At 39.4% G+C, this 26,107-nt stretch overlaps 2 protein-coding genes across 4 annotated transcripts; one reads left to right on the plus strand and one right to left on the minus strand.

The window, feature by feature from the left end:
- The first annotated feature begins 1,905 nt into the window (after nucleotides 1–1,905).
- Nucleotides 1,906–14,555, plus strand: LOC126594756 (calcium-transporting ATPase 10, plasma membrane-type-like). 2 transcript variants are annotated; one of them, XM_050261017.1, is made up of 34 exons: nucleotides 1,913–2,475; nucleotides 3,304–3,420; nucleotides 3,507–3,549; nucleotides 3,781–3,890; nucleotides 3,978–4,109; nucleotides 4,224–4,313; nucleotides 4,737–4,806; nucleotides 5,495–5,565; nucleotides 5,653–5,736; nucleotides 5,826–5,903; nucleotides 5,995–6,066; nucleotides 6,266–6,349; nucleotides 6,429–6,511; nucleotides 6,648–6,756; nucleotides 6,880–6,935; nucleotides 7,210–7,252; nucleotides 7,361–7,444; nucleotides 7,797–7,934; nucleotides 8,047–8,112; nucleotides 8,211–8,309; nucleotides 8,632–8,742; nucleotides 9,092–9,259; nucleotides 9,415–9,474; nucleotides 10,124–10,288; nucleotides 10,411–10,527; nucleotides 10,718–10,816; nucleotides 11,912–12,049; nucleotides 12,233–12,333; nucleotides 12,968–13,013; nucleotides 13,132–13,257; nucleotides 13,599–13,706; nucleotides 13,791–13,882; nucleotides 14,047–14,146; nucleotides 14,237–14,555. In XM_050261017.1, exons 1-34 carry the CDS (start codon nucleotides 2,335–2,337, stop codon nucleotides 14,246–14,248), a joined length of 3,213 nt encoding a protein of 1,070 aa, XP_050116974.1. In that variant the 5' UTR covers nucleotides 1,913–2,334; the 3' UTR covers nucleotides 14,249–14,555. The 2 variants fall into 2 exon arrangements, with proteins under 2 accessions (XP_050116973.1, XP_050116974.1); XM_050261016.1 differs by having other exon boundaries at nucleotides 1,906–2,475; nucleotides 3,781–4,109.
- On the minus strand, nucleotides 14,526–26,107 carry LOC126594757 (choline monooxygenase, chloroplastic). 2 transcript variants are annotated; one of them, XM_050261018.1, is made up of 10 exons: nucleotides 25,721–26,107; nucleotides 25,400–25,445; nucleotides 25,170–25,308; nucleotides 24,757–24,831; nucleotides 24,461–24,661; nucleotides 24,238–24,333; nucleotides 15,478–15,599; nucleotides 15,293–15,386; nucleotides 14,933–14,983; nucleotides 14,526–14,860 (listed from the first exon to the last, which is right to left on the minus strand). In XM_050261018.1, exons 1-10 carry the CDS (start codon nucleotides 25,977–25,979, stop codon nucleotides 14,723–14,725), a joined length of 1,221 nt encoding a protein of 406 aa, XP_050116975.1. In that variant the 5' UTR covers nucleotides 25,980–26,107; the 3' UTR covers nucleotides 14,526–14,722. The 2 variants fall into 2 exon arrangements, with proteins under 2 accessions (XP_050116975.1, XP_050116976.1); XM_050261019.1 differs by having other exon boundaries at nucleotides 25,170–25,305; nucleotides 25,721–26,106.

Raw genomic sequence — 26,107 nt, forward strand, 5'->3', positions numbered from 1 at the left:
ACAGAATAAATACTTAATTACTGGAAATTACTTCAGGCATGCGCAGTACTCTTAGAGAAGAATAATATATATACATGCATGCTGGATTATTTAGTAGAGGGAATATGAAGGCCACCTCAATTATATATAACATCTCAATCTCGTTGGCGATGCGGAGATATTGATCATCGCTTTTTCTTCTGAAGATATATCATACAACACTTCAGTAGTAGCTGTTCTGGATATTCTGCAAATTTCAGGTACGTATTATAATTTACTTATCTTTGCTTTCATTTCATTCATATCCAGAAAAAAAAATATACGTATCAAATTCAGACCAAGCAAGAAAAGTCTAATAAAACTGCCACAAGTCACCCCCATACTCCTATTCCAAGGTACAAAGTTATAGTTCCAAATTGCCACAAGTCATCCCCATATGCTGCCCCGCCGTTTGCTTATCGAAACTTTTGACAGTCTGCTCTGCCCTTCCACACGTCAACAATCTATCAAACCCCATCGACATCAAAATATAGTATAAACACTAGTGTGATCAAATCAACAATCTATCAAAACCCCCACCGACATCAAAATATAGTATAAACACAAGTGTGAGCTACAACCGTGTCTACCTTGTCTTCTTGGCCGACTCAACAATCTTTCCATTGCTGCCATAGTTTTCTACACCTTTTATAGGACTTTATTTTCTTGCCTAATCCAATACATTTTAAAACTAATTTCCACACTAGCTTTTTGTTTCCACGTGTTAAAGAGTCACTCAACCAATTTTCTCCCTGGAAATAATAGGTAAGTTAAAAGTATTAGCACCCGTTTTTAGAACTCTTTTTATTAGTTGAATTATTTCATCATGACCACAACGGAGAAAAGCTGTTGTAGGTAAAACTTGAGCATCGCCATTGATTATTTCCTTGCTTCCAACAAACACCATAGTAAATTCCGACCTCACTTGCAAGAAAAAAACACGATCACATGATTCGATTCTTTGCTTCCAAGAAACATCTTCCTAACTTGCTCCCTAATAAGGAAATTAATTATCCCACAGAAAAAGGGAAAAAGAAAAGAAAAGAAAAGGAAAGAAAACAGGTGAGAAAATGAAAATCAAAGGAATAAGAAAAGGCACCGCCACTCTTGAGGTCTCCCCCACGGCAACTACCATCACACGGAACCGTGTGTCGTTCGCAATCACAAATGTGTTTCTTCACCAAAACTGCTTCATTCACTCACTTTCTCGCGTAGGCAACGATAGTACTACATTAATGAGATGAGGGAGTGGGCACTTTACAACTTCTTATTTACAACTGAAGAAGAATACCACTAGATTATTTCTTATTTATTTACTCATCGTCTTTTTTTCTTCGAAAAACTAAAACTTCAGTTGGTCACAAAGATTCTTGACTCGAGTACCTATCTCTTGTCTATCCAATTATCTTCCTCTTTCGTAAACTAAAACTTTCGCTTTGATTGAAAGATTATTCACTCGGGTACTCGTTTCTTATATATCCATTTGTCTTTTTTCTTCATAAACTAAAATTCAGTTTTCTAACAATTTGATTTGTGCATGCAAAAAAACGCATATTGCTACTCTCCAAGCATCCATTATAAGGTATATGCTAGTGCTATTCTTTAATTTAAATTTTTGTCATGAATAAGATGACGTAGAAGATCAAGAAAAATCTACATAAATTAGAATATCAATACACACGTAGTGGAGAAGAGGATATAATCTAGGGTTTTCTGAAGAAGGCTGAGTGGAGAAATCGTAATTACCTTTAAACCCTTGTTCAAAATATCTTTTTCTTGAAACATGAAAATATTAGATTAAAGTCGACGAAATTCAAACCCAATCAACCAAGGTAACATCAACATTTTTCTCCACCGTAACCGTCGCTTGCCAAAATATCTGTTTCTACTGTCCCTGGTCTAATATTTTTTTATATATTCTGAGAGATAAAATAAAATAGGAAGGGACGGGGGTAGTAGGAAGTTTGTACGGCAGAGAGTCTCGACTGTAAAAGTGAACCCCTATCCAGCTATTATAAATTGTAGCCAAACTTTCCGGGTTTTCGTTAGTAACCCTAACGTTTCTGCCAAGTGCGGCGGAGCGAGCGGCGGTTCCAGATAAGTCTCGAAATTTCGGACTGGAAGTTGCACTGTTTTTACTGTGACGAGCATTCGAGTTTTAGAAAATTTGAAACGAAATTAGAGATTAGAAAGCTGGAAATTGGGTTCGGGGAGTGAGAATTTGGGAGTGTGAGAGGGGTTTCGAGTGGTTGTTAGGGCCCGGCGGTTGAAGAAACTAACGGCGCCATCTCTCCTGCGACAGGTTTTTAACGAACGATGAGTCAATCGAGAGGCTCACGGGCGGATTTGGAGGCCGGCGGCAGCCGCTCGGGCGACTTGGACGACGAGTCCTCGTCCAGTCCTTTTGACATTGCCAGAACTAAGGATGCTTCGGTCGACCGCCTCAAGCGCTGGAGGGTATGCTTTACAATCTATATAACATTTTGCAGTTTTACAGTCATTTTTATATGTATTTACACATATATTGTTTTGTTTCTGCAATTCGTTCTTCATCTCTGTATGTATGGATATGTATATGTTTACGTTGCTTTGCGGGTGTATTTTTGGTCCAGTGTTCTATCTGTTTGTGTATCTGCCTCTACGATTTAGGTTTCGGATTGTAATGTCGGTTTTCTGTACCGGATGGTAAATATCTATTAATAGTGTAGTTGCTCCCTCTATGTGAATAGATTAGTCTCAATTTTTCAAGAAGGGAATAGTACTTTCCGAAATTGTGTTAGGTTTAGTATGGCCAGGATTAGAAGATTAAACCTATAAAGTAGTGTTGTACAGTTGAAAGAAAAATTGGAAAATTGTTGGCGAAAAGTTCTACGAGTATCTTTTTTGATATGGGAGTCGTTTTTAATAACAAAATCAATAGAATTGGAAATATATCTTTTGGGTGCGTAGTTTACGAGCTTGTTTGGATATGCTTTTAAAATGACTGAAAGCACTTTTGGTGAAAATATTTTTAGAAACAATCCTTAGTAAAAATGCTAGTAAATCCTAGAAAAGCACTTAAAGTGCTTCTTGGAAGAAGCACATAACTGGTGCTTTTTGTAGAAAGCATTTAAAGTGCTTTTGAAACCTAAAAACATTTTCTCTAAAAGTGCTTTCAGTCATTTTAAAAGCACATCCAAACGAGACATTGTTACTGGAAATCATTTATTTTGTTTTATTTTATTTGATCCGATCTTTTTTATTGAGGCTTCTGGCTGAACTATGTTTTGTTTTGTTTTGTTTTAGCAAGCGGCACTTGTGCTGAATGCTTCTCGTCGATTCCGGTACACCTTAGACTTGAAAAAGGAAGAAGAAAAGCAGCAGACACTAAGGAAGATTAGAGCCCATGCACAAGCCATACGAGTAAATCACTTCAAAATAAATGTGTCTCAAGTCACTCATGTACTATCAGTATCCTAACATATGATTTTTCTTTATTTTTAAAATAGGCTGCATATCTTTTCAAGGAAGCTGGAGACCAGCAAGTGAATGGTACTTCTTTTTCTTTATTCCATTAATTTTTTTGTAAATATTATCCGCGGAAAAAAAATGCAACATTATTGTAAATATTCATTTTCGTTGTTTGAAGGGTATTACCCTGTTTTTTAGGATTGTGTTTTAGAGATCTCTCTCATTTGCTCCACTATCGTGATGCATAAATCCTGGTGTGGAAACTGTTCTCTGTGGTAGTTCTGGAGTTAACTTTTTGCTTTTTATTGTTAGGAGTCGTAGTACCAAAACCAAGTTCTACTGGCGATTTTCCAATTGGACAAGAGGAACTAGTTCCAGTGACGAGGGATCATAATTTTGCTGCTCTTCAACAATATGGGGGGGCAAGTCCACCACAAAACCTCTTTTGTGATCTGAGTTGGTACATCAACACTGTTGCTTATATTTGTTCTGTTGTTTCCTTAAATCAGGTCACAGGCTTAGGGGACCTATTGAAAACAAATCTCGACAAGGGAATTCATGGAGATGATGTTGATTTACTAAAACGGAAAAATGCATTTGGGTCGAACACATATCCTAGGAAAAAAGCAAGAAGTTTCTGGGTAAATTTGCTACAGTTGTGAACTTTTGAAGTTTCCATATTGGATATAATAAGAAAAAAGAAGAAAAGTTTGTGCTGTCATAATATATTTCTTTTTTCTTTTTCTGTCTGATAGAGATTTCTTTGGGAAGCTTGGCAAGATCTTACTCTGATCATTTTGATGGTAGCTGCAGTGGCTTCTTTAGCGCTGGGTATAAAAACAGAGGTGAGCTGGCATTGGCTTCTTAATAGCTTCATCCTTAATCAGAGTAGGATGTGAAACTTTTAGGGTGTTCTTATGAATATCTGCTAGTTGTGGTGATTTTTATATTCTGATAATGTCCTGTTTGTTTTGGAGTCTGAGTTGTTGTTGTAGCATGATTTGTCTTTTCTTAAATAGTGCACCCTTTTGATTGCATATATTGCGAGGGCCATGGTGTTCCATTATTAGAGAAATGACCTCTATCATTACCACAGATATAGTGCTTATATGGTTGCAAATCTGTCACTTTTTGTGTGAATGTTGATGATTTCATAATCATATTTGGAGAGTGATATCACAAACCCTTGTGAATCTCATTTTATTTATTCATTTTAAATACGAAATTTGTTTATGGTGTTCGTCTTATGCATTCTTTGTAGCTTACAGGGTATAAAGGAGGGATGGTATGATGGGGGCAGCATTGCTTTTGCAGTTCTCCTTGTCATTGTTGTCACAGGTATTGACTTAGCATGTTTATTCAATGATGTCTAAAATTTATATATTTGATTGTCATTTTTGTTTCCAACATTTTAGTTAATTTGCTTGTAGGGGCTGGTGTGTTGATGTACTAGTCAACTTGCTTTAAATATTAGGCATATATATTATAGATGTCTAACAGTTTTGTTTCTTTCCCTCTCCATATTCAAATAAAATTCTGTGAATATGCTCAGCAAGTTTTGTAATTATTTCCCAAAAACTAATTTGAGTGAAGACTATTCATGGTGGCCAGAATCCATCAATTCCACATTTGAGCACATTATTTGACACTAAAGCCTTGAGTTCAAAATTTATTCATCTTTTCTAACTCTCTCGCTTTCTATATTTGTGTGTATATATGTATGTGTGTGTGTGTGTGTTTACGTGTGTATATGTGTGTGCACTTATATATACATATTATATATATATATATATATATATATCTGCCATTATTAGAGGGGATGCTATGCATGTCACTTGTAGCCGTATATGGGCTTCTTACAAATTTGGATGATGTTTAATCATTTATGCTCTTTTGTGGGGTGTTTAAGCATATGTCAATCATGAGCTTATACAAGTTTATTACTTGAATTCTAAAATAAATGGGAGTTTCTATTAATCTGAAGTGGTACACACTCATCAGTTTTTCCTATAATTTTTACCTGCAGCCGTTAGTGATTACAGACAATCTCTTCAGTTCCAGAATTTAAATGAGGAAAAGAGAAATATACATTTGGAAGTGAGCTTCTGGTGCTCTTCGCCGTCAGTTTATGTGAATTTTATTTCTTCTCATGTGCCGATATTTAGCTTTGGAGGTAATGTGCAGGTCATTAGAGGTGGTAGACGTGTTGAGGTCTCAATTTATGATCTTGTTGTTGGTGATGTTGTACCCCTTAATATCGGCGATCAGGTATGCGCATTTGTCAGTAAATGTTTCATGTATATTTCGCAATTGCATTCCAATTGAAAAGTTTATTAATATTGTGATTCTATATGTAGGTCCCTGCTGACGGCATTTTAATAACTGGGTACTCACTTTCAATCGATGAGTCGAGTATGACTGGAGAGAGCAAGATTGTGAGCCTCTATACATGTTCTCTAGCCTTGTTTGAACACTGACCATTTATTTTCTGTAAATCATATGATGTATATATTTTCCTATTTTCAGGTTCGCAAGGACTCCAAGGACCCATTTCTAATGTCTGGCTGCAAGGTAGCAGATGGAAATGGTACTATGCTGGTAAAGATTCCTATCTTTCTTTTCCTTTTCCCATGATACTTATATAGATTCATAATAGTTTTTCTAGAGTCAGTCAATGGCATATCTGAAATCTTTGTGGGTGCTGAGACTTTTTTTTCGGAGGCTTCTTTATTTGCTGCCCATGTAATTTTGAAATAGAACTGTCAATGTTTTAATATTATTATCATTGTTTCTTCAGGTAACTAGTGTTGGGATTAATACTGAATGGGGAATGCTCATGGCTAGTATTTCTGAAGATACTGGTGAAGAAACTCCTCTGCAGGTCAGCGATGAACTTTTAACTTGAATAATTTCATTTGATGCATGGAATTCTGTACTCAAACATATACATCTTTGAATAGGTGCGCTTGAACGGGGTTGCGACTTTCATTGGTATTGTCGGACTCACAGTGGCTTTTCTTGTCTTGATAGTCCTGTTGGTTAGGTATATTCCTTATCTTCACCAGTGACCCTTTCTCTATGACAGTGACACTTGATTTATGATAAGAGTACTATCACTAGTGACCCCTTCTCGATGACAGGGACACTTGATTTATGATAGAGTACTATAACTTGTGCAGATACTTTACTGGCCATACAAAAGATACAACTGGAAAACCTCAGTTTACCGCTGGAAAGACAAAATTTGGAGATGCCATAGATGGAGCCATTAAAATTGTTACTATTGCAGTATGTCAATAACTCCTGGGTTGTTTTCAATAAATACTTGCCTGTGATGTTTCATTGTTTACCTGATTATTCACTTTAAATACAAGCGTTTTTGTGAATTTGATTAATGTGAAAAAGTTTTAGGTCACCATTGTGGTGGTTGCTGTTCCTGAAGGGCTCCCTTTAGCTGTTACCTTGACGTAAGTCTGCTCATTGTTTTGTGCTAAACCTGTTTTTCTTTTTCTTTTTTTCCTTTTTTAATTTCACTCGTGTGTTACACTGAGTAACTTACTATCAGAAAAATGATTATTTCGATACTAAGTTTTCTGTACGATGTGTTGTGGCCCTGGGCTTCCCGCAAGCCAAACATAAAATATAAAACTTTTATTTTTTCTTTTGTAAAGGGATACGTTTTTATTGCATACGTTCCTCATTCCTTACTTTTGCCCCTTTCATTCTTTGGCTATGACACAGGCTTGCCTACTCGATGAGAAAAATGATGGCAGATAAGGCCTTGGTAAGTCTAATTGTCTTTCAGTTTTATGCCTTCATAGATTTTTAAGTATATGTACTTTTCTTAGGGTTAGCATATAATAATTTTGGAACAATGGATCTCTAAATGTAGGTGCGGAGGCTGTCTGCATGTGAAACCATGGGTTCTGCAACTACAATCTGCAGTGACAAGACTGGAACCTTAACATTAAACCAGGTGGGTATAACTTACACTACAATGGGGTTCTAAATGGAGTTCTAAATGCCCAGTTTCTCTCTCATTGTAAAATATATGACGGTCGAGGTGTTGAGGTCTCATCAACTAGGCTAGTTCAGATGAAGTTAGTTTGAGGGTTCAAATCAGCTTAAGTGTTGTCTTACTAAGGGAAAATTTTAGTCAATTGGTGTGGGTGTTGTGAGATTAAAAAATGGTGGTGGACGTGGCAGAACAAATGTTATTGACATTTATTTCTAATTGTCTCTCTTGCTCTCTCTCCTTCTCATTCTTTTGTTCTCTAGCTTAAGATTGCTAATGAGTGATATTTTTCTCTACATTTCTTCGAGTATAGATGACTGTTGTTGAGGCTTTTACGGGTGGGAGGAAAATCGTTCTCTCTGGCGATAAGCCAGACTTGTCTCCAATGCTATCATCTTTGCTTATTGAAGGCATCGCATTCAATACAAATGGCAGTGTTTATATGCCTGAGGTATGCTTAAAGTATTTGTGTTGCTTTCTTGGAAAGATTTTAAAGCAGAATATTGAGTGGTGAAGGCTTAGGTTCAGTAAGGTTGTAATTTGCTGTTTCTTCCCTTTTGTAGACCGGCGGTGATATAGAGGTTTCTGGATCACCAACTGAAAAGGCAATTCTGCAATTGGGAATCAAGGTTCTTTCGTTTGGTTTTCCAATTCATGTATCTTGCTACTGCTCATGGGTGACTTCATCCCTTGAACTCACCACTAATAATTGATAACTTGTTTGCAGCTTGGAATGAATTTTGATGTCATAAGGTCTGAGTCTTCACTTCTTCATGTGTTCCCATTCAACTCTGAGAAAAAAAGAGGCGGTGCTGCGGTTAAATTGGTAGGGAACTTAAGAATCTTACCTTGCCACACTAAGAGTTCTTGATTATATGGTTATATTATGCGGATCTTAAGATAGTACATTTTGAATTTTGTTTTAGTAGTTATGTATTCAATATTGTGTTTCATTTGTTACCTTCCTGGTTGCAACAAACATGTCAGGAATCTGGATGATCTTAATATTATATGTTCTCTTTTGTAAAATGTCTTCATGTATCAGTTACAGTACATGGGGAAGAATATTAGTATTCATTGTGGATAACTTCTTTTGCATTCAAGGGAGCTGCAAGTAATGGTTGATTGCCTTTTTTCTATCTGTACAGCCCAATTCCGAAGTTCATATACACTGGAAAGGGGCTGCTGAAATAGTCTTGGCCTGTTGTACAAAGTACCTGGATCCAAATGACAAGTTGGTAGCTATGGATGATGAGAAGGTAGGAGAAAACTTTGGCATGATAAAATGATAGTTAATTTCTGCATCTCTTTTAGTGAAACACTTGTATAATACAGTCTATTTTTTCTTCCTCTAATTTAGTCATTCCTTTCCAGCTTGAGATGATTTTAACACCCTTTTAGTTTTTTGTGATCGTGCAAGACATTATAACCTTCTTTTAAGCTTAAAAGACAAAATTTGAACTTGTACAAATTATCCCTAATATCAATTGTATGAATCTTGTTCCTAAACTTATTTTCTTACTACTTTTGTGTTCATTTTATGGTGACTTTAACTTTGGAAGTTTTTGTCTAATATTTCATTTGAATGAAATATGCCTTTGTCTGCAGTCAAAAATTTTCAGGAAATCAATTGAGGATATGGCTGCTCGCAGTTTGCGTTGTGTTGCCATTGCTTATAGACCACATGAATTGGAAGATGTTCCAACTGATGGACAACTATCTGAGTGGGCATTGCCTGATGATGACCTTGTCTTGCTTGCTATTGTTGGTATAAAGGTAGTGCGTGACATTGTATTGCTAACTTAGATAAGGAGCATGTAACATTTAATATCCTCTGTTCTAAGCTGATATGTTGCTTCTTTTGGCACCTTCTAGATTTGCATTCACTTGTAGTTTGTTTAAACTTATTTAGAGAATTGAAAAAATTGCAGGATCCTTGTCGGCCTGGGGTGGGGGATGCAGTGCGACTATGCCAAAAAGCTGGTGTTAAGGTATTATTTAGTAACATCTATGTGAATGGTCTTCCGGATTTTTGATCTTCATAAAAAGGGTGTTTATTTTCGGATTAAGAGTGTTTATTACGCCAGAGAGAACAGAAAGGGTTCAGTCCCCAATTTGAAGAAAGCCCAAAGATTCTATGCTTAATAAGTTCAGCTGTCAACTTGTATCAATTGCTTGTTTATTGTGCAACAATGGTAGTTCAACTTGCCTCTTTGTTTTTCATAGGGCTGTCCTATGTATATTTATTTATTATATTGTTTTGTAGGATTTTTTTTTTTCAGCCTCCACTTCCTCCCTCAGTTCCTTTCTCTTAAAAATTGTATCGTTATTTTGAGTTTTTATACACTTGGTCTAAATGCAGTTTTTGCACTGGTTGTAATTTCATTATGTCATTATGTGTCAATGTATGTCCTATTATGGTTAAAATTTAGTTAGGTTCAGATACATGTCTGTATCTGTAGTTTAGTCGTATAGTAACTGTATATCAGAAGAATCAATTTCATTTATAAAGAAATTTGGTAAAGTTTAAATATTCTTTTCATAAATTATTTTCTGGGTGTCATTTTAAATACTGTTTGGAGAAAGTGAACAACTGGATGTTGCATCTTAAATTCTCCTTCCAATCTGAGAATTTTGTAGGTGCGCATGGTCACGGGTGACAATGTTCAAACTGCGAAAGCAATTGCTATGGAATGTGGCATACTTGCTCCAGATTCAGATGCTACCGAGCCAACTCTTATTGAAGGAAAAGTTTTCCGTGAACTTTCGGATAAGCAGAAAGAAGATTATGCTGAAAAGATTTCGGTATGATCTGAGTAATTGGATATCTACTCATATTTACTTATTGTTTCTGGTGACATGTTTTGATGATTGAAGTGTGAACACCAGATTTGAGGAAAATTGGTTCTTTTTTGTGTAATGTGCAGGTGATGGGGCGGTCTTCCCCCAATGACAAGCTTCTGCTTGTGCAAGCATTGAGGAGAAGGGGTCATGTTGTTGCTGTAACCGGAGATGGCACTAATGATGCTCCTGCACTGCATGAGGTTTGTCAAATGTTTTCACTTCAGTTTTTGTTTGTTGTCTTTTTTTGATTTTATTGTAGCAGCCTAATGTGTTTGAATCCCTGCACTAGTTTTGTAGTGGGTCATTTTTTGTCCCTTTTAGCTGTAGCGTTAAATGAGTTTATGTTTTGATGGTTTTTTTCTTTTGGAAATAATCCACATATGAGTTCAGGCAGACATTGGTCTTGCAATGGGTATTCAAGGGACTGAAGTTGCCAAAGAGAGTTCAGATATCATTATCTTGGACGATAATTTTGCTTCAGTTGTGAAGGTTAGCAACTGTATGAACGTTTTGCAGTTTATCTTAGTAATGTCATTGTCTATTGTATTGTAGTACTCTGTTCTACCTTTCTGTTCATAACTCCTTTCTTTAATAGACATTTTGTGTAGTGCTTTAATTAATCAGTAACATAAACACAAGCTCATTCTTCTAACTGGACTGTTAACAAAAGTTCAGGTGTTTCATTCGGTAAATTCCATCCAACGGATGATACATACTTTTAATTAATTTATTACTTTGTTCTCTCTCAGTTCTCACTTTTAATTTTTCTTGCATCCCCCACCCTTAAGTGAATAGGATAGCACTCAGTGTGCATATATGGTGTCCAGATGTATAACATACTTTTCCACATTAGGCTTGTATACACTGAATTTTGCTTTTTGTTTAGTTATACAATTGCAGCAAAATAGCATAGAGTACATTGTCAAGAATATTGCTTCAATAAATTGACTCACTGCTAGACAAAAATGGCAAACAACTGAGAACATCAGTGACCTATTCATCCTCAGTATCACAGTGTCACTGAAAGAAATTAATGCCCAGAAAACATGAGAATTTGAAGAAGATTGAGATTATAATTGATTAGCCCATCAAAGAAATTTTATGGTGGTTTAGAACTAGAAATCTTTGGTTTTCTGCTTAGGTAGAAAAGGCATGACAAGTCATGTTGTGAAAATGGTTTGACTATTTCTAGAACCATCCAAGAAATCATTCGTCTTAGCCTTCCAATCTGGGCTCTTTGATTTGGGAACCATTTACACCTATAGGGAGGGTTTGTTATGCATTGTGAAATTGGTGTCATCAGGCTGAGAGATGTCAATAGCTTTGGAGATGGCTGAGAGTTAATTCCTAGAACTTGAATCTAACAGAAAATATGTTGGGATAGAGAAGCGGAAAGCAAAAAGTGGGAAAGAATAAAAAGTTGATTAAACAAAAAAAGCAGTTGTTTAGGGAGTGTCAGCATGGTGACAAACTGACCATATGTGTATCTATCTTGGTCTGTTTTTTCATTATTATTTCGAGTGCCGATTCAGAAACCCAAATTTGCAAATCTTTAACAGTGTTTTGTTTATCTCATGGTTGTAGGTTGTTAGATGGGGTCGATCTGTATATGCAAATATTCAGAAATTCATCCAATTCCAGCTTACAGTCAATGTTGCAGCACTAATTATAAATGTCGTGGCAGCCATTTCATCTGGTGACGTTCCACTAAATGCTGTTCAGGTTTTGATCTCTCTCTTTCTCTCTCTCTCTCTCTCTCTCTCTCTCTCTCTCTCTCTCTCTCTCTCTATATATATATATATATATATATCTGTATCTGTATCTATACACACACACACACACACACACATATATCTCTCACCTCCATGTGTACACCTGTGGATGCCTTTCTTGTGCTTTGTGCAGCTTCTGTGGGTGAATCTTATCATGGATACTCTTGGAGCTCTAGCATTGGCTACGGAGCCACCTACAGATCACTTGATGGACAGAACCCCTGTTGGTCGAAGGTAAGATTTCTGTGATGATGGCTTCTTTTTACAAAACAAAAAATAAAATAAAATCGCTTATATCACCAAATATGCTGTCTTAATCTTTGTTAGTCACCTAAAGTTTCTGAAAACTTGTGAGCATTTTGTTTTAGTTGATTTAACAATGTCATTTCTTCCCTTTTTTTTTATAATTATTTTGTCATGCTGTTTTGGATAAAGTTCTTGTTTTCGTAGTGCTCCAGATCTCTACCCTGAAAAGGGAGGCAAGGGAACAGGACATGATCTTTTCTGTGACAAAAATAGTTACAATATTTTGTGTCAAAGTGTGTTTCTGTTAGGTTTCCTTTTTACCGGTTACATTTATCTTTCAAGTCCTTGTCAACGTGTCATTTTGACAATGCTTACCATAGCCATATATATTTTCATGGAGGAACTAAATTCTGAAATTGTAAGGCATCAGTGGGATTGCAAGAGAAATTTCCAACCTCTTTGTTACTGTGTTTTTGTGCACAGAATCTAAAAGTATAGTTTTATTGTTTTGAATGTGCGTCCCTTCTTCTTGGCCCATATTGTTGGATATTTCATGTCATTAAGCAGACTATTTGCTTTAGAGATGGTTATAGTAATGAACCTATGGTACAATGTTTTACAGAGAGCCGCTCATAACAAATATAATGTGGAGGAACTTGTTGGTTCAGGTACATGCATTTATTAAGTTTATGTAAATTGAAGTATTGGTGCCCTATAACGTGTATTGTCGTGCTACATAGTCTACATTGTCATTTGTATATTTGATATATTGTTCTTGAACTTCAGGCTTTCTACCAAGTCACTGTCCTACTTGTCCTCACCTTCCGAGGAATAAGTATACTGAAGCTGCATGGTCCCAATGCTACCACAGTGAAGAATACTCTGATATTCAATGCATTTGTCCTATGTCAAGTAAGTCATAGCTGGTTAATATTAAGTAGTCTACGTTTGTTGTATTTTTTTTTCTGGTGTCCTTTGTCAAGTAAGTCTAAGCTTCTCACTTCGAGTTTTCCTATTAAGTTCTGCACTAAGTTGCTACTAAAGTGGATTTGTCGAAAATGATATGCAACATGTCAGTTCAGCTGTAATGGAATATTGTATGCATTTCTAGTGTTGTTTACCAATTGGTTGAGGGTGAAGCTGCTAGGGTTTATTTGTTTGTATTTGTAAGCATGATTTATCAAAAGGATGTCTTTAGTAAGTGAAATGTTCAACATACAATGTCTTTAATAAGTGTAATGTTCAACTTGCAGATTTTCAATGAATTCAATGCTCGAAAGCCCGATGAGTTCAATATATTCCAAGGGATAACCAAGAACTTCCTTTTTATGGGAATAGTAGCAGTAACTCTCGTACTTCAGGTGATACTTTAGTGCTTCTGTTTTTTTTCATGTGGCTTTGGTGAAAGTTTGCATTTGTTTACACCTGGCTTTGCTTTTCTTTAGATTATCATCGTCGAGTTCCTTGGGAAGTTCACTAAAACAAAACCCCTTACTTGGGATCTTTGGCTGATTTCATCTGTAATAGCTTTTATCAGGTGAGTTGGTGAAGATACGTTTAAAGTTTGATTGACGTTACGATGATATTTATTATTTGTCCCAAACGAACCTATGATTATGCCGTGTTTTGTAATATAAGTAGAACACTCTTAAGAGTGTTTAGTTTCCTTCTGTTGGTTGACACAACTCTTCTCCCTTGCAGTTGGCCTCTCGCTGTTGTTGGGAAACTGATTCCGGTTCCAGAAACTCCGTTATACAAGTATTTCACAAGAATGATCCCTAGGCGAAGAAACAATCCAGAGGTAGGAGTTCTTGTATATTTCACTTGAGGATTAAAATGTATTACTATATTCCGAGCCCGTGATTTAGTCACCTGCCCTTTCGCCTTTCAGGTTAGTCAGTAGGAAGTGTGGAAGATATATTGCAGTTAGAGTGGCGGTTTCATAGCTTTCTGGGTCTGGATTGTTCTTTTGTCGGTTTTTGGCTAACGACAGATAACATTGCACAGAATCCACTAACTAATCTTTTGTTAAGTGGGGAATGTACTTGCAGCATTCAGCTTTACAGAAGCAATAGTATTAGTCGGTTTGGTCTCTGCTCACTGGAATTTACTTGTGCAGTTTATGTACCTAAAGAGTGATTTGGGGTTTTATAGTTTGACTTGTTTTGGAATGTTGGATGTGTCTATAAAAACAGAAATATTTAAACCGAGGGTCGCCTTGCAAGATACAACTCGGATGTAATGTACACCTCTGGTGTAAATATACAGATACACCTCCGGTTACACCTACAAATTCCCATTAGGTACACATGCGACATTAAAGCCTTGGAACAATACCTCCTCTAAAGAGAGTGAGAACCCAAATGCAATGAGTTCATCATTCTGTTAAGCTCCTGTGAAGCAGGCAATGGAAATGGTGCATGGCATTCTCAACAGTCGGGGCGTATCTACCGATATTGTACGCGGGCGATTCCAAACCTCTTTGAACGCCTTCACATAGCATGACATCTTCCGTCTGTTGACCAGACCAGTTGTGAGTTAGATAATACAAATTACATTCCATGAACCAGGAGTGAAGTGATTATACCTGTACTCTTTCACTATCTTTCAAACTTCTCTCTATAAAATCTCTGTCATCCTGAGAACCAAAAGATCAAATAAACACAAGACAGCACAGCAGAAATCAACATGACGATACAATAACTATGCCGCGGGCTGTGCCCATCTTAATTGGTTCTTGTGTGACTTGATATTACTTGGAAGGAGCAAATCAGTCAGCGTGCTACGACATTTTAAACATGAATTTTCCGACGACATAAGAAACTTTCAATTTTAAACTTTCAATTTTAAACGTAACCCTAAATAATTGGGTGTGAAGACCACATCCTAACTTAATATTGTGGATAAGAGAGACATGGATTATCAAGCAGAGTAAATTCAGTTTTACCTTAAGAGAAGCTTCAATAAAGTAATCAAATCTCACTTGACATTTCCGCGGTCCGAGCGGCAATACCAGATTGGTATCCATCCAAGGTCCATACCTATAAGAAACCATGAAAAGCCTAGTTATACCAAGTTCATTGAAGAATTAACTTAATACGAGTAACTTAATACAAGTCACTGATCAATTACCTATTAATCATGAAATTTGGATACACGAAAGCATACAGCGCTTTTGACCCAAGCCGATCAAAATCATTTTTTCTTTCTGTCGAGCCGTTTTCACACTTTTGAATGCTGACCTTTTCATACATCTATATAACCAATAGCAATACGTCAGATGCAAAGGCAACCAACACTGAAACAGACAACAACAACAACAACAAAGCCTTTTCCCACTAAGTGGGGTCGGCTATATGAATCCTAGAACGCCATTGCGCTCGGTTTTGTGTCATGTCCTCCGTTAGATCCAAGTACTCTAAGTCTTTTCTTAGAGTCTCTTCCAAAGTTGTCCTAGGTCTTCCTCTACCCCTTCGGCCCTGAACCTCTGTCCCGTAGTCACATCTTCTAACCGGAGCGTCAGTCGGCCTTCTTTGCACATGTTCAAAATCACCGGAGCCGATTTTCTCTCATCTTTCCTACAATTTCGGCTACTCCTACTTTACCTCGGATATCCTCATTCCCAATCTTATCCTTTCTCGTGTGCCCACACATCCCACGAAGCATCCTCATCTCCGCTACACCCATTTTGTGTACGTGTTGATGCTTCACCACCCAACATTCTGTGCCATACAACATCGCTAGCCTTATTGCCGTCCTATAAAATTTTCCCTTGAGCTTCAGTGGCCTACGACGGTCACACAACACGCCGGATGCACTCTTTCCATCCAGCTCGTATTCTATGGTTGAGATCTCCATCTAATTCTCCGTTCTCTTGCAAGATAGATCCTAGGTAGCGAAAACGATCGCTTTTTGTGATCTTCGCTAGATTGCTCCAGTCATTAGTGTGGATAAGTATATAAATGGATAGAGATAGGAAAGCAAACACAAGATGTACGTGGTTCACCCAGATTGGCTACGTCCACGGAATAGAAGAATTCTCATTAATTGTGAAGGGTTTACACAAGTACATAGGTTCAAGCTCTCATTTAGTGAGTACAAGTGAATGATTTAGTACAAATGACATTAGGAAATATTGTGGGAGAATGATCTCGTAATCACGAAACTTCTAAGTATCGGAGTGTGGTGTCGTCTTGACTTGCCTTATCTGTCTCATAGGTAGATGTGGCATCTTCTCTGGAAGTACTCTTCCTCCATCCAGGGGTGGTATCTTTAACTGGTGGAGATGCACAAGGTAATGTATCAATTTCACTTGAAGCTTACTTGTAGTTTCAGGCTTGGTCAAGCGCGATACAAACCATGTAGTAGGAGTCCCCCAAGTCGCCGAGCTAGGGGGTCTGCTGAAAGAGGTGACAGACAAGGTAAGCAATCAGAGCTCCGACTGATTGTTCACCTTCTCCCCATCTTGCAGCAGCATGAAGGATAAAGAGAAGAAAAATGAGAAGAGATGATATGAGATACTTTTGCTTTTGAAGAAGTAACTTTCCACAGGCTTATTCTTGAACTGAGCTGGAGGGTTTTCTGGTTTCCTCCAGAGTATAAGGCCGACTGAAGAATTTGAGGGTCAAAACAAGTCCATCAAATCTAGAGTACGTTCCACCCTGCTGATATGGGATACTTTTGCTTTTGACAGAGTAATGAATGTATCGGCACGTGTGCTGTTACGCTTGTCTCCACATGCTTCCTTGTATCCTTCGCACTTGCCCTATCTGTTCCTCAAGCAGATGCGGAATCTTCCCTAGAAACATAAGATGTTGAAGATGAGTACTCGAGATCAATGCCAGGTAAGTAATCAGGTAAGGGGTTCCAGGCAGTCAGTTCCTGGCTGGAAGCTTGATTCCAAGTGCTGACTAATTGCTCTCTTTCTCCTTGTCTTGCAGGTAAAAACAAGGCCAAAAGAAAAGACAGGGAAAAAGCATGATATGGGATACTCTTGCTTTTAACCCTGATGATATGAGATATTCTTGCTCTAGTATAGCTTGTTTGCAGAGGTATTATCGGGGGGAAAGAAAGCTGAATATTTCGAAAGGCTTCGTTGGGAGTGCCCTCTCAGATATGATGAAGGGTTGAGCATTTTTGCAGGTCTGCCTGTCCGTTGGGGATGGAGGTCGACATATATAGGAGTCTCCCTAACAACAAGTAGTAATGCTATTCCTTTACCCTGCTTGGTCATAGCACGGTAGTGGGAGCTGCCAGTTTCACATGTTTTAACTCTGTCAGAGCACTTTGAAAAAGTGGTCTGTGGTATCTGGCTCTCGAGATTCGGAGAACGATGCCTCTTCGATTTTTGAGAAAGCAATCATGCTGGGGGTATGACTCTCGAGATTCGGAGAGCAGTGTCTCTTCGATTTTTGAGGAAGTAATCATGTTGGGAGTCTGGCTCTCGAGATTCGGAGGGTGGTGCCTCTTCGATTTTGGAGCAAGCAATCTTGTTGGGAGTGTTGTCTCGAATGTGAGTAAAGGTTGGGCATGTTTGCTAGTCTACCTTGCCACGAAGCACAAAGGTTGACACACAGGGACTTTCCAATTATCCAGCAATGGTACTGTTCCTTTACCCTCTCTTCGATTTTGAGAAAGTAGTCATGTTGGGAGTCTGGCTCTCGAGATTCGGAGGACGGTGCCTCTTCGATTTTGGAGCAAGCAATCTTATTGGGAGTGTTTTCTCGAATGTGAGTAAAGGTTGGGCATGTTTGCTAGTCTACCTTGCCACGAAGCACAGAGGTTGACACACCGGGACTTTCCAATTATCCAGCAGTGGTACTGTTCCTTTACAGTTGTGGGTAATAATATGGTAGCTAGACCTTCAAAATTTATGTGTCTAAACTTTTGTTAGTGCTGTTTCTTTGCTATTCTTTTACCTTTCTTGGTCAGAGCGATGTAGTGGGAGCTGCAAGCTTCACGTGCTCAACTTTGGCAGAGAACTTTGGCAAAGTTATTTGTGGTACCCATGAGCTATTGTTGCGTGTGGGAAGTGGGTGATTGAACAGTAAGATTCATGTGCTTTCTACTTCAACAGAAGTCTTCGACAGAATGCCCATAATTTCTGCAAAGCTGAGTGTGCGTGTGACAGGTGTTGACAAGGCTAGAAAAGTAGGTGCCTCTTCGATTTCTGAGATCGGCCCTCGTGGTCTCTGAGCAGCCCAGCTTTTGAGAAAGCGAGCGCCTCTTCGATTGATTCGGAGAACGATGCCTCATCGATTTTTGAGAAAGCAATCATGCTGGGGGTCTGGCTCTCGAGATTCGGGGAGCAGTGTCTCTTCGATTTTTGAGAAAGTAATCATGTTGGGAGTCTGGCTCTCGAGATTCGGAGGGCGGTGCCTCTTCGATTTTGGAGCAAGCAATCTTGTTGGGAGTGTTTTCTCGAATGTGAGTAAAGGTTGGGCATGTTTGCTAGTCTACCTTGCCACGAAGCACAGAGGTTGACACACAGGGACTTTCCAATTATCCAGCAATGGTACTGTTCCTTTACCCTCTCTTCGATTTTTAAGAAAGTAGTCATGTTGGGAGTCTGGCTCTCGAGATTCGGAGGACGGTGCCTCTTCGATTTTGGAGCAAGCAATCTTATTGGGAGTGTTTTCTCGAATGTGAGTAAAGGTTGGGCATGTTTGCTAGTCTACCTTGCCACGAAGCACAGAGGTTGACACACAGGGACTTTCCAATTATCCAGCAGTGGTACTGTTCCTTTACCCTTGTGGGTAATAATATGGTAGCTAGACCTTCAAAATTTATGGGTCTAAACTTTGTTAGTGCTGTTTCTTTGCTATTCTTTTACCCTTCTTGGTCAGAGCGATGTAGTGGGAGCTGCAAGCTTCACGTGCTCAACTTTGGCAGAGAACTTTGGCAAAGTTATCTGTGGTACCCATGAGCTATTGTTGCGTGTAGGAAGTGGGTGATTGAACAGTAAGATTCATGTGTTTTCTACTTCCCCAGAAGTCTTTGACAGAATGCCCATAATTTCCGCAAAACTGAGTGTGCGTGTGACAGGTGCTGACAAGGCTGGAAAAGGTTGGAAAAGTAGGTGCCTCTTCGATTTCTGATATCGGCCCTCGTGGTCTCTAGGGAGCCCAGCTTTTGAGAAAGCGAGCGCCTCTTCGATTTTTGAGATTGGCCTTCGTGGTCTTTGAGCAGCCCAACTTTTGAGAAAGCAAACGCCTCTTCGATTTCTGAGATCAACCCTCGTGATCTCTAAGCAGCCCAGCTTTTGAGAAAGCAAACGCCTCTTCGATTTCTGAGCAGGCGCCTCTTCGATTTCTGAAGCTTCGTCGAGTGCAGATTTTTATAGGGGCTGGCATTAAGTTCCAAAGCACACTTAAATCTCCACCAGTAGAAGCTTCATTCTTGCACTTCTAAGATCTTGATTTGTCCGACCTCTTCTCTCTTCAACACCTTTGAAAATGTCTGGCCCCTCCGACCGTCGTTTTGACTTGAACCTTGTTGAAGAGGCAGCCCCGCCTTCTCCAGACAACATATGGCGCCCATCCTTCGTCTCCCCTACTGGTCCTCTTACCGTTGGGGATTCCGTGATGAAGAATGATATGACCGCTGCGGTGGTGGCCAGGAACCTTCTCACTCCCAAAGATAACAGACTACTTTCCAAACGGTCTGATGAGTTAGCTGTTAAGGATTCGCTGGCTCTCAGTGTTCAGTGTGCAGGTTCTGTGTCTAATATGGCCCAACGCCTATTTGCTCGAACCCGCCAAGTTGAATCATTGGCGGCTGAAGTGATGAGTCTCAAACAGGAGATTAGAGGGCTCAAGCATGAGAATAAACAGTTGCACCGGCTCGCACATGACTATGCTACAAACATGAAGAGGAAGCTTGACCAGATGAAGGAAACTGATGGTCAGGTTTTACTTGATCATCAGAGATTTGTGGGTTTGTTCCAAAGGCATTTATTGCCTTCGTCTTCTGGGGCTGTACCGCGTAATGAAGCTCCAAATGATCAACCTCTGATGCCTCCTCCTTCTAGGGTTCTGTCCAGTACTGAGGCTCCAAATGATACCCCTCCGGTGCCTTCTCTTTCTGGGGCTCTACCGACTGCTGAGACTTCTCCTAAGCAACCTTTGTGAAGGCTCCCTCTTGTGTGCTTATTTTGACTCATGTATATGTACATATTTGTAGCTTATCGGGGATATCAATAAATAAGCTTTCCTTCATTTCAACGTATTGTGTTAAATACACCAAAGCCTTCTTCGCTAAGTTCTTTGAATTTTCTTTTGTTAAAGCTTGTATGTTGAAGCTTTCTGAGTGGAGCATGTAGGTTGGGGTAGTGTTCTCTTAATTTCCCGAATGAGGAAAACTTCTCGGTTGGAGACTTGGAAAATCCAAGTCACTGAGTGGGATCGGCTATATGAATCTTAGAACGCCATTGTGCTCGATCCTGTGTCATGTCCTTCGTTAGATCCAAGTACTCTAAGTCTTTTCTTAGAGTCTCTTCCAAAGTTTTCCTAGGTCTTCCTCTACCCCTTCGGCCCTGAACCTCTGTCCCATAGTCGCATCTTCTAATCGGAACGTCAGTAGGCCTTCTTTGCACATGTCCAAACCACCGTAACCGATTTTCTCTCATCTTTCCTTCAATTTCGGCTACTCCTACTTTACCCCGGATATCCTCATTCCTAATCTTATCCTTTCTCGTGTGCCCACACATCCAACGAAGCATCCTCATCTCCGCTACACCCATTTTGTGTACGTGTTGATGTTTCACCGCCCAACATTCTGTGCCATACAGCATCGCCGGCCTTATTGCCGTCCTATAAAATTTTCCCTTGAGCTTCAGTGGCATACGGCGGTCACACAACACGCCGGATGCACTCTTCCACTTCATCCATCCAGCTTGTATTCTATGGTTGAGATCTCCATCTAATTCTCCGTTCTTTTGCAAGATAGATCCTAGGTAACGAAAACGGTCGCTCTTTGGTATTTCTTGATCTCCGATCCTCACCCCTAACTCGTTTTGGCCTCCATTTGCACTGAACTTGCACTCCATATATTCTGTCTTTGATCGGCTTAGGCGAAGACCTTTAGATTCCAACACTTCTCTCCAAAGGTTAAGCTTTGCATTTACCCCTTCCTGAGTTTCATCTATCAACACTATATCGTCTGCGAAAAGCATACACCAAGGAATATCATCTTGAATATGTCGTGTTAACTCATCCATTACCAACGCAAAAAGGTAAGGACTTAAGGATGAGCCTTGATGTAATCCTACAGTTATGGGAAAGCTTTCGGTTTGTCCTTCATGAGTTCTTACGGCAGTCTTTGCTCCTTCATACATATCCTTTATAGCTTGGATATATGCTACTCGTACTCCTTTCTTCTCTAAAATCCTCCAAAGAATGTCTCTTGGGACCCTATCATACGCTTTTTCCAAATCTATAAAGACCATGTGTAAATCCTTTTTCCCATCTCTATATCTTTCCATCAATCTTCGTAAGAGATAGATTGCCTCCATGGTTGAGCGCCCTGGCATGAACCCGAATTGGTTGTCCGAAACCCGTGTCTCTTGCCTCAATCTATGCTCAATGACTCTCTCCCAGAGCTTCATTGTATGACTCATTAGCTTAATACCCCTATAGTTCATGCAATTTTGTACGTCGCCCTTATTCTTGTAGATAGGCACCAAAGTGCTCATTCGCCACTCATTTGGCATCTTCTTCGTTTTCAAAATCCTATTGAAAAGGTCAGTGAGCCATGTTATACCTGTCTCTCCCAAAAGTTTCCACACTTCGATTGGTATATCGTCTGGGCCTATTGCTTTTTTATGCTTCATCTTCTTCAAAGCTACAACCACTTCTTCCTTCCGGATTCGACGATAAAAGGAGTAGTTTCTACACTCTTCTGAGTTACTCAACTCCCCTAAAGAAGCACTCATTTCATGTCCTTCATTGAAAAGATTATGAAAATAACCTCTCCATCTGTCTTTAACCGCGTTCTCTGTAGCAAGAACCTTTCCATCCTCATCCTTGATGCACCTCACTTGGTTTAGGTCCCTTGTCTTCTTTTCCCTTGCTCTAGATAGTTTATAGATATCCAACTCTCCTTCTTTGGTATCTAGTCGTTTATACATATCGTCGTAAGCCGCTAACTTAGCTTCTCTGACAGCTTTCTTCGCCTCTTGCTTCGCTTTTCTATACCTTTCACCATTTTCATCAGTCCTCTCCTTGTATAAGGCTTTACAACATTCCTTCTTAGCCTTCACCTTTGTTTGTACCTCCTCATTCCACCACCAAGATTCCTTTTGGTGTGGGGCAAAGCCCTTGGACTCTCCTAATACCTCTTTTGCTACTTTTCGGATACAACTAGCCATGGAATCCCACATTTGGCTAGCTTCCCCCTCTCTATCCCACACACATTGGGTGATTACCTTCTCTTTGAAAATTGCTTGTTTTTCTTCTTTTAGATTCCACCATCTAGTCCTTGGGCACTTCCAAGTCTTGTTCTTTTGTCTTACTCTTTTGATATGTACATCCATCACCAACAAGCGATGTTGATTAGCCACGCTCTCTCCTGGTATAACTTTGCAATCCTTACAAGTTATACGATCCCCTTTCCTCATTAGAAGAAAATCTATTTGTGTTTTTGACGACCCACTCTTGTAGGTGATCACATGTTCTTCTCTCTTCTTAAAGAAGGTGTTGGCTAAGAAGAGATCATATGCCATTGCAAAATCCAAGATAGCTTCCCCATCCTCATTTCTCTCCCCAAAACCATGGCCACCATGAAAACCTCCATAGTTGCCTGTCTCCCTGCCCACGTGTCCATTTAAATCTCCTCCTATAAATAACTTCTCCGTCTGAGCAATTCCTTGCACCAAGTCTCCAAGATCTTCCCAAAATTTCTCCTTCGAACTCGTATCCAACCCTACTTGAGGTGCGTACGCACTAATCACATTGATAAGTTCTTGTCCTATTACAATCTTGATTGCCATGATTCTATCTCCTACCCTCTTGACATCTACAACATCTTGTACCAAGGTCTTGTCCACGATGATGCCAACACCGTTTCTCGTTCTATTTGTGCCCGAATACCAAAGTTTAAACCCTGAGTTTTCTAGATCCTTTGCCTTACTACCAACCCACTTAGTTTCTTGTAGGCACATAATATTTATCCTTCTCCTCACCATAACTTCCACTACTTCCATAGATTTTCCCGTTAAGGTTCCTATATTCCACGTTCCTAAACGCATTTTGCTCTCTTGAACTCTACCCTTCTGTCCTAGCTTCTTCACCCTCCCCCGTCTAATAGGATCAAAGTACTTCTTTTGTGTGTCCCGGGTAAAGTTGATAGGAGCATATGCTCCCAAACAACTTTGAGTGGAGTCGTTCGAAAAGAAGTTTCTATGGCCCCCTTGCTCATTTAACACTGCATCCGGGTGCCGATGGAGATACAGCGACCCTTGCTCACTTATCACTGTGCTCAGGCCACACAGCGCGCCACTTACGGGTGACGCCCTAGCTTTAGCGCGATTTTGTTCTGGATTCATTTTCATAAGGATTCGACGTGATCATGGAGTGCCGGCTGTCGACTACCTGACGCCCTCCCCCTCCTCCTTTATCCGGGCTTGGGACCGGCCATGTAAGACATAGGCGGAGTTCAACACTGAAACAGAACAATAAAAAAATTGAGGACCAAAGACAACGTTACTAGATGGATCTATGCTGCAAGACTAAAGGCTCTTTACACTACTCTAGATAATGAATCCTTGGTTTGATTGTGCTCGAAGAAAAAGTCGTCTAATCCATAGTACAATTCCAAACACCTTCAGTGTTGTAAATAGAATTTTTTTTGCAATTCAAGTACATATGCCAAGAAGAGTTGTTAACGGAAGCATACTGTGGTAGAGTAACCGTCAAGATTAAGACCAGATGCAAGGCCTTTATGTGCATAAGGCACGTGGTACCCCCCATCTAAGTAGTTGTCACAAAAGACCTGCAAAAAGAAAGACTAATCAGTTGTCGACTCCTTCATCCTAAACAAGGAGTCATTAAAGATTATCATCACCGCTGGAAACTCATCCAGTAAGGAAAACTTTAAAGCGAACAGGCATGGAGCATACCTTCCAGTTACATTCAATCACATAATCACGTCGGCAAACAAAACTTAATGAAGTATCAATCCCGTTGTTACTCAGTACTTCTGCGGAGCTGCCAAGCCATTCATTTTGCACACTGCCTGGATCACTGTCAACATTCTGTTCCATATTGAGAAGAATAAACGGTCCCCAAGTTGCTACTTTTAGTGGTACAAGTCCAAACTCCTACCCTTCATGGCAACACAAAATCAATCAAATTATCCCTCCGTATTGAAAAATAGCAGGAATGTAATTGCATCCAAAATAATGTTACAACATACGTTTTCATTGAAATTCTGTATTCCAGTTATCCTAGTTGCCTTGAGAAGTGCACCATCTAACCCATACGTCCATCCCTGCAAAAGGGATTGCATGCTTAAGTATTTAATCAGAAGGTAAAACCACAGGAAAGTTAACTCGACTAGCAAAATTTTTTATAAACAAAACCCTATTTCTAAGCACTGAAAGTTTTTCCAAGATAAGCAAACATAGAGTGGCCAGAGCACCCCATATGTAATGGCGTACTATAATCAAAACCCACAAGGTAAAACTTTTGTAGCTCATCAGAGTTTGAAAAATGGATAAAAAAAACTGTAATTTCTCTACTAATGTAATTAGTTAATTGAATTTGATATTCTTTTCCTTAAGAATCTGCTTGGAAGCAATCAGCAAACAGCAATGTAAGTAAACTGACATGATAAGGGCAGACAAAGCAGGACTTGCGGCCGCTTCCATATGCAAGGAGCATCGCGTGATGTCGACAGACATTGTGAAAAGCTTGAAGCTTTCCATCACCATCTTGGCATACCACAAACTCTACGTTTCCCAATCTGCTGAGTTAACAAATAAATCAAAACTCAAAATCCAAAAGAAAAACCAAAAACCAAACAGAACTTAACTAAATACTAGTAAAAAAGTTTCCACCTGCCAGTGAAAAACTCCCCTGCATTACTAATCTGTTCTGTATATCCTGAAAACCAACAACCATTCAAAAGCTCATAAATTTTCATTTGGGTTTTTCTCAGGAACCAAACAGATATCAAGCAGTAAAATTAAAAGGGAAACTGCCCGAAATGATCAGTTTTCAAATCCCAATTACCGAAGTGATCGGATTGTCAATATGTGTCGACATCTGATCGCTTTGTTGCTAACATTTGATTTGATTTTGATCACTTCAACAATTGAAATTCTGATTTCGGATCATTTTAGCCAATTTCCCAAGATTAAATGGAATTGGAAGCTGACCTACAGCCTGCCATCCACGGTAGAAAAGGGTGTCGATTTCGAGAGAGTAAAATGATGGATTAGTGTACCATGAGCTGGGAGGAGTCCCTGCTCTCTCTATTGGGATGGTGGGTTCGAACTGACCCACGAGTGATGGGAGCTGGGGATTGTGGAGGGAGAAGGCCTTGAAGTTGCAGACTCTTCTGGGTAGATTGGGAAGAAGGTAAGGGCTTTTGGGTCGAAGTGTTTTGGGTTGGAAAGTTGCCACAGTCATCGCCATCTCCGTTGGCTTCGAGAGCTCCGCGCGCGCAGCCAGGAGCTTTGCTCTCACTGCTTCTGCTTCTGACTTTTTATTTTTATTTTTCTCTATGACTCCTCAAATCGGAAGCATTTCATCCTTAGTTTCAG

The sequence above is a fragment of the Malus sylvestris genome, chromosome 13 (genome assembly GCF_916048215.2).
Source record: "Malus sylvestris chromosome 13, drMalSylv7.2, whole genome shotgun sequence".
Lineage (NCBI taxonomy): Eukaryota > Viridiplantae > Streptophyta > Magnoliopsida > Rosales > Rosaceae > Malus > Malus sylvestris.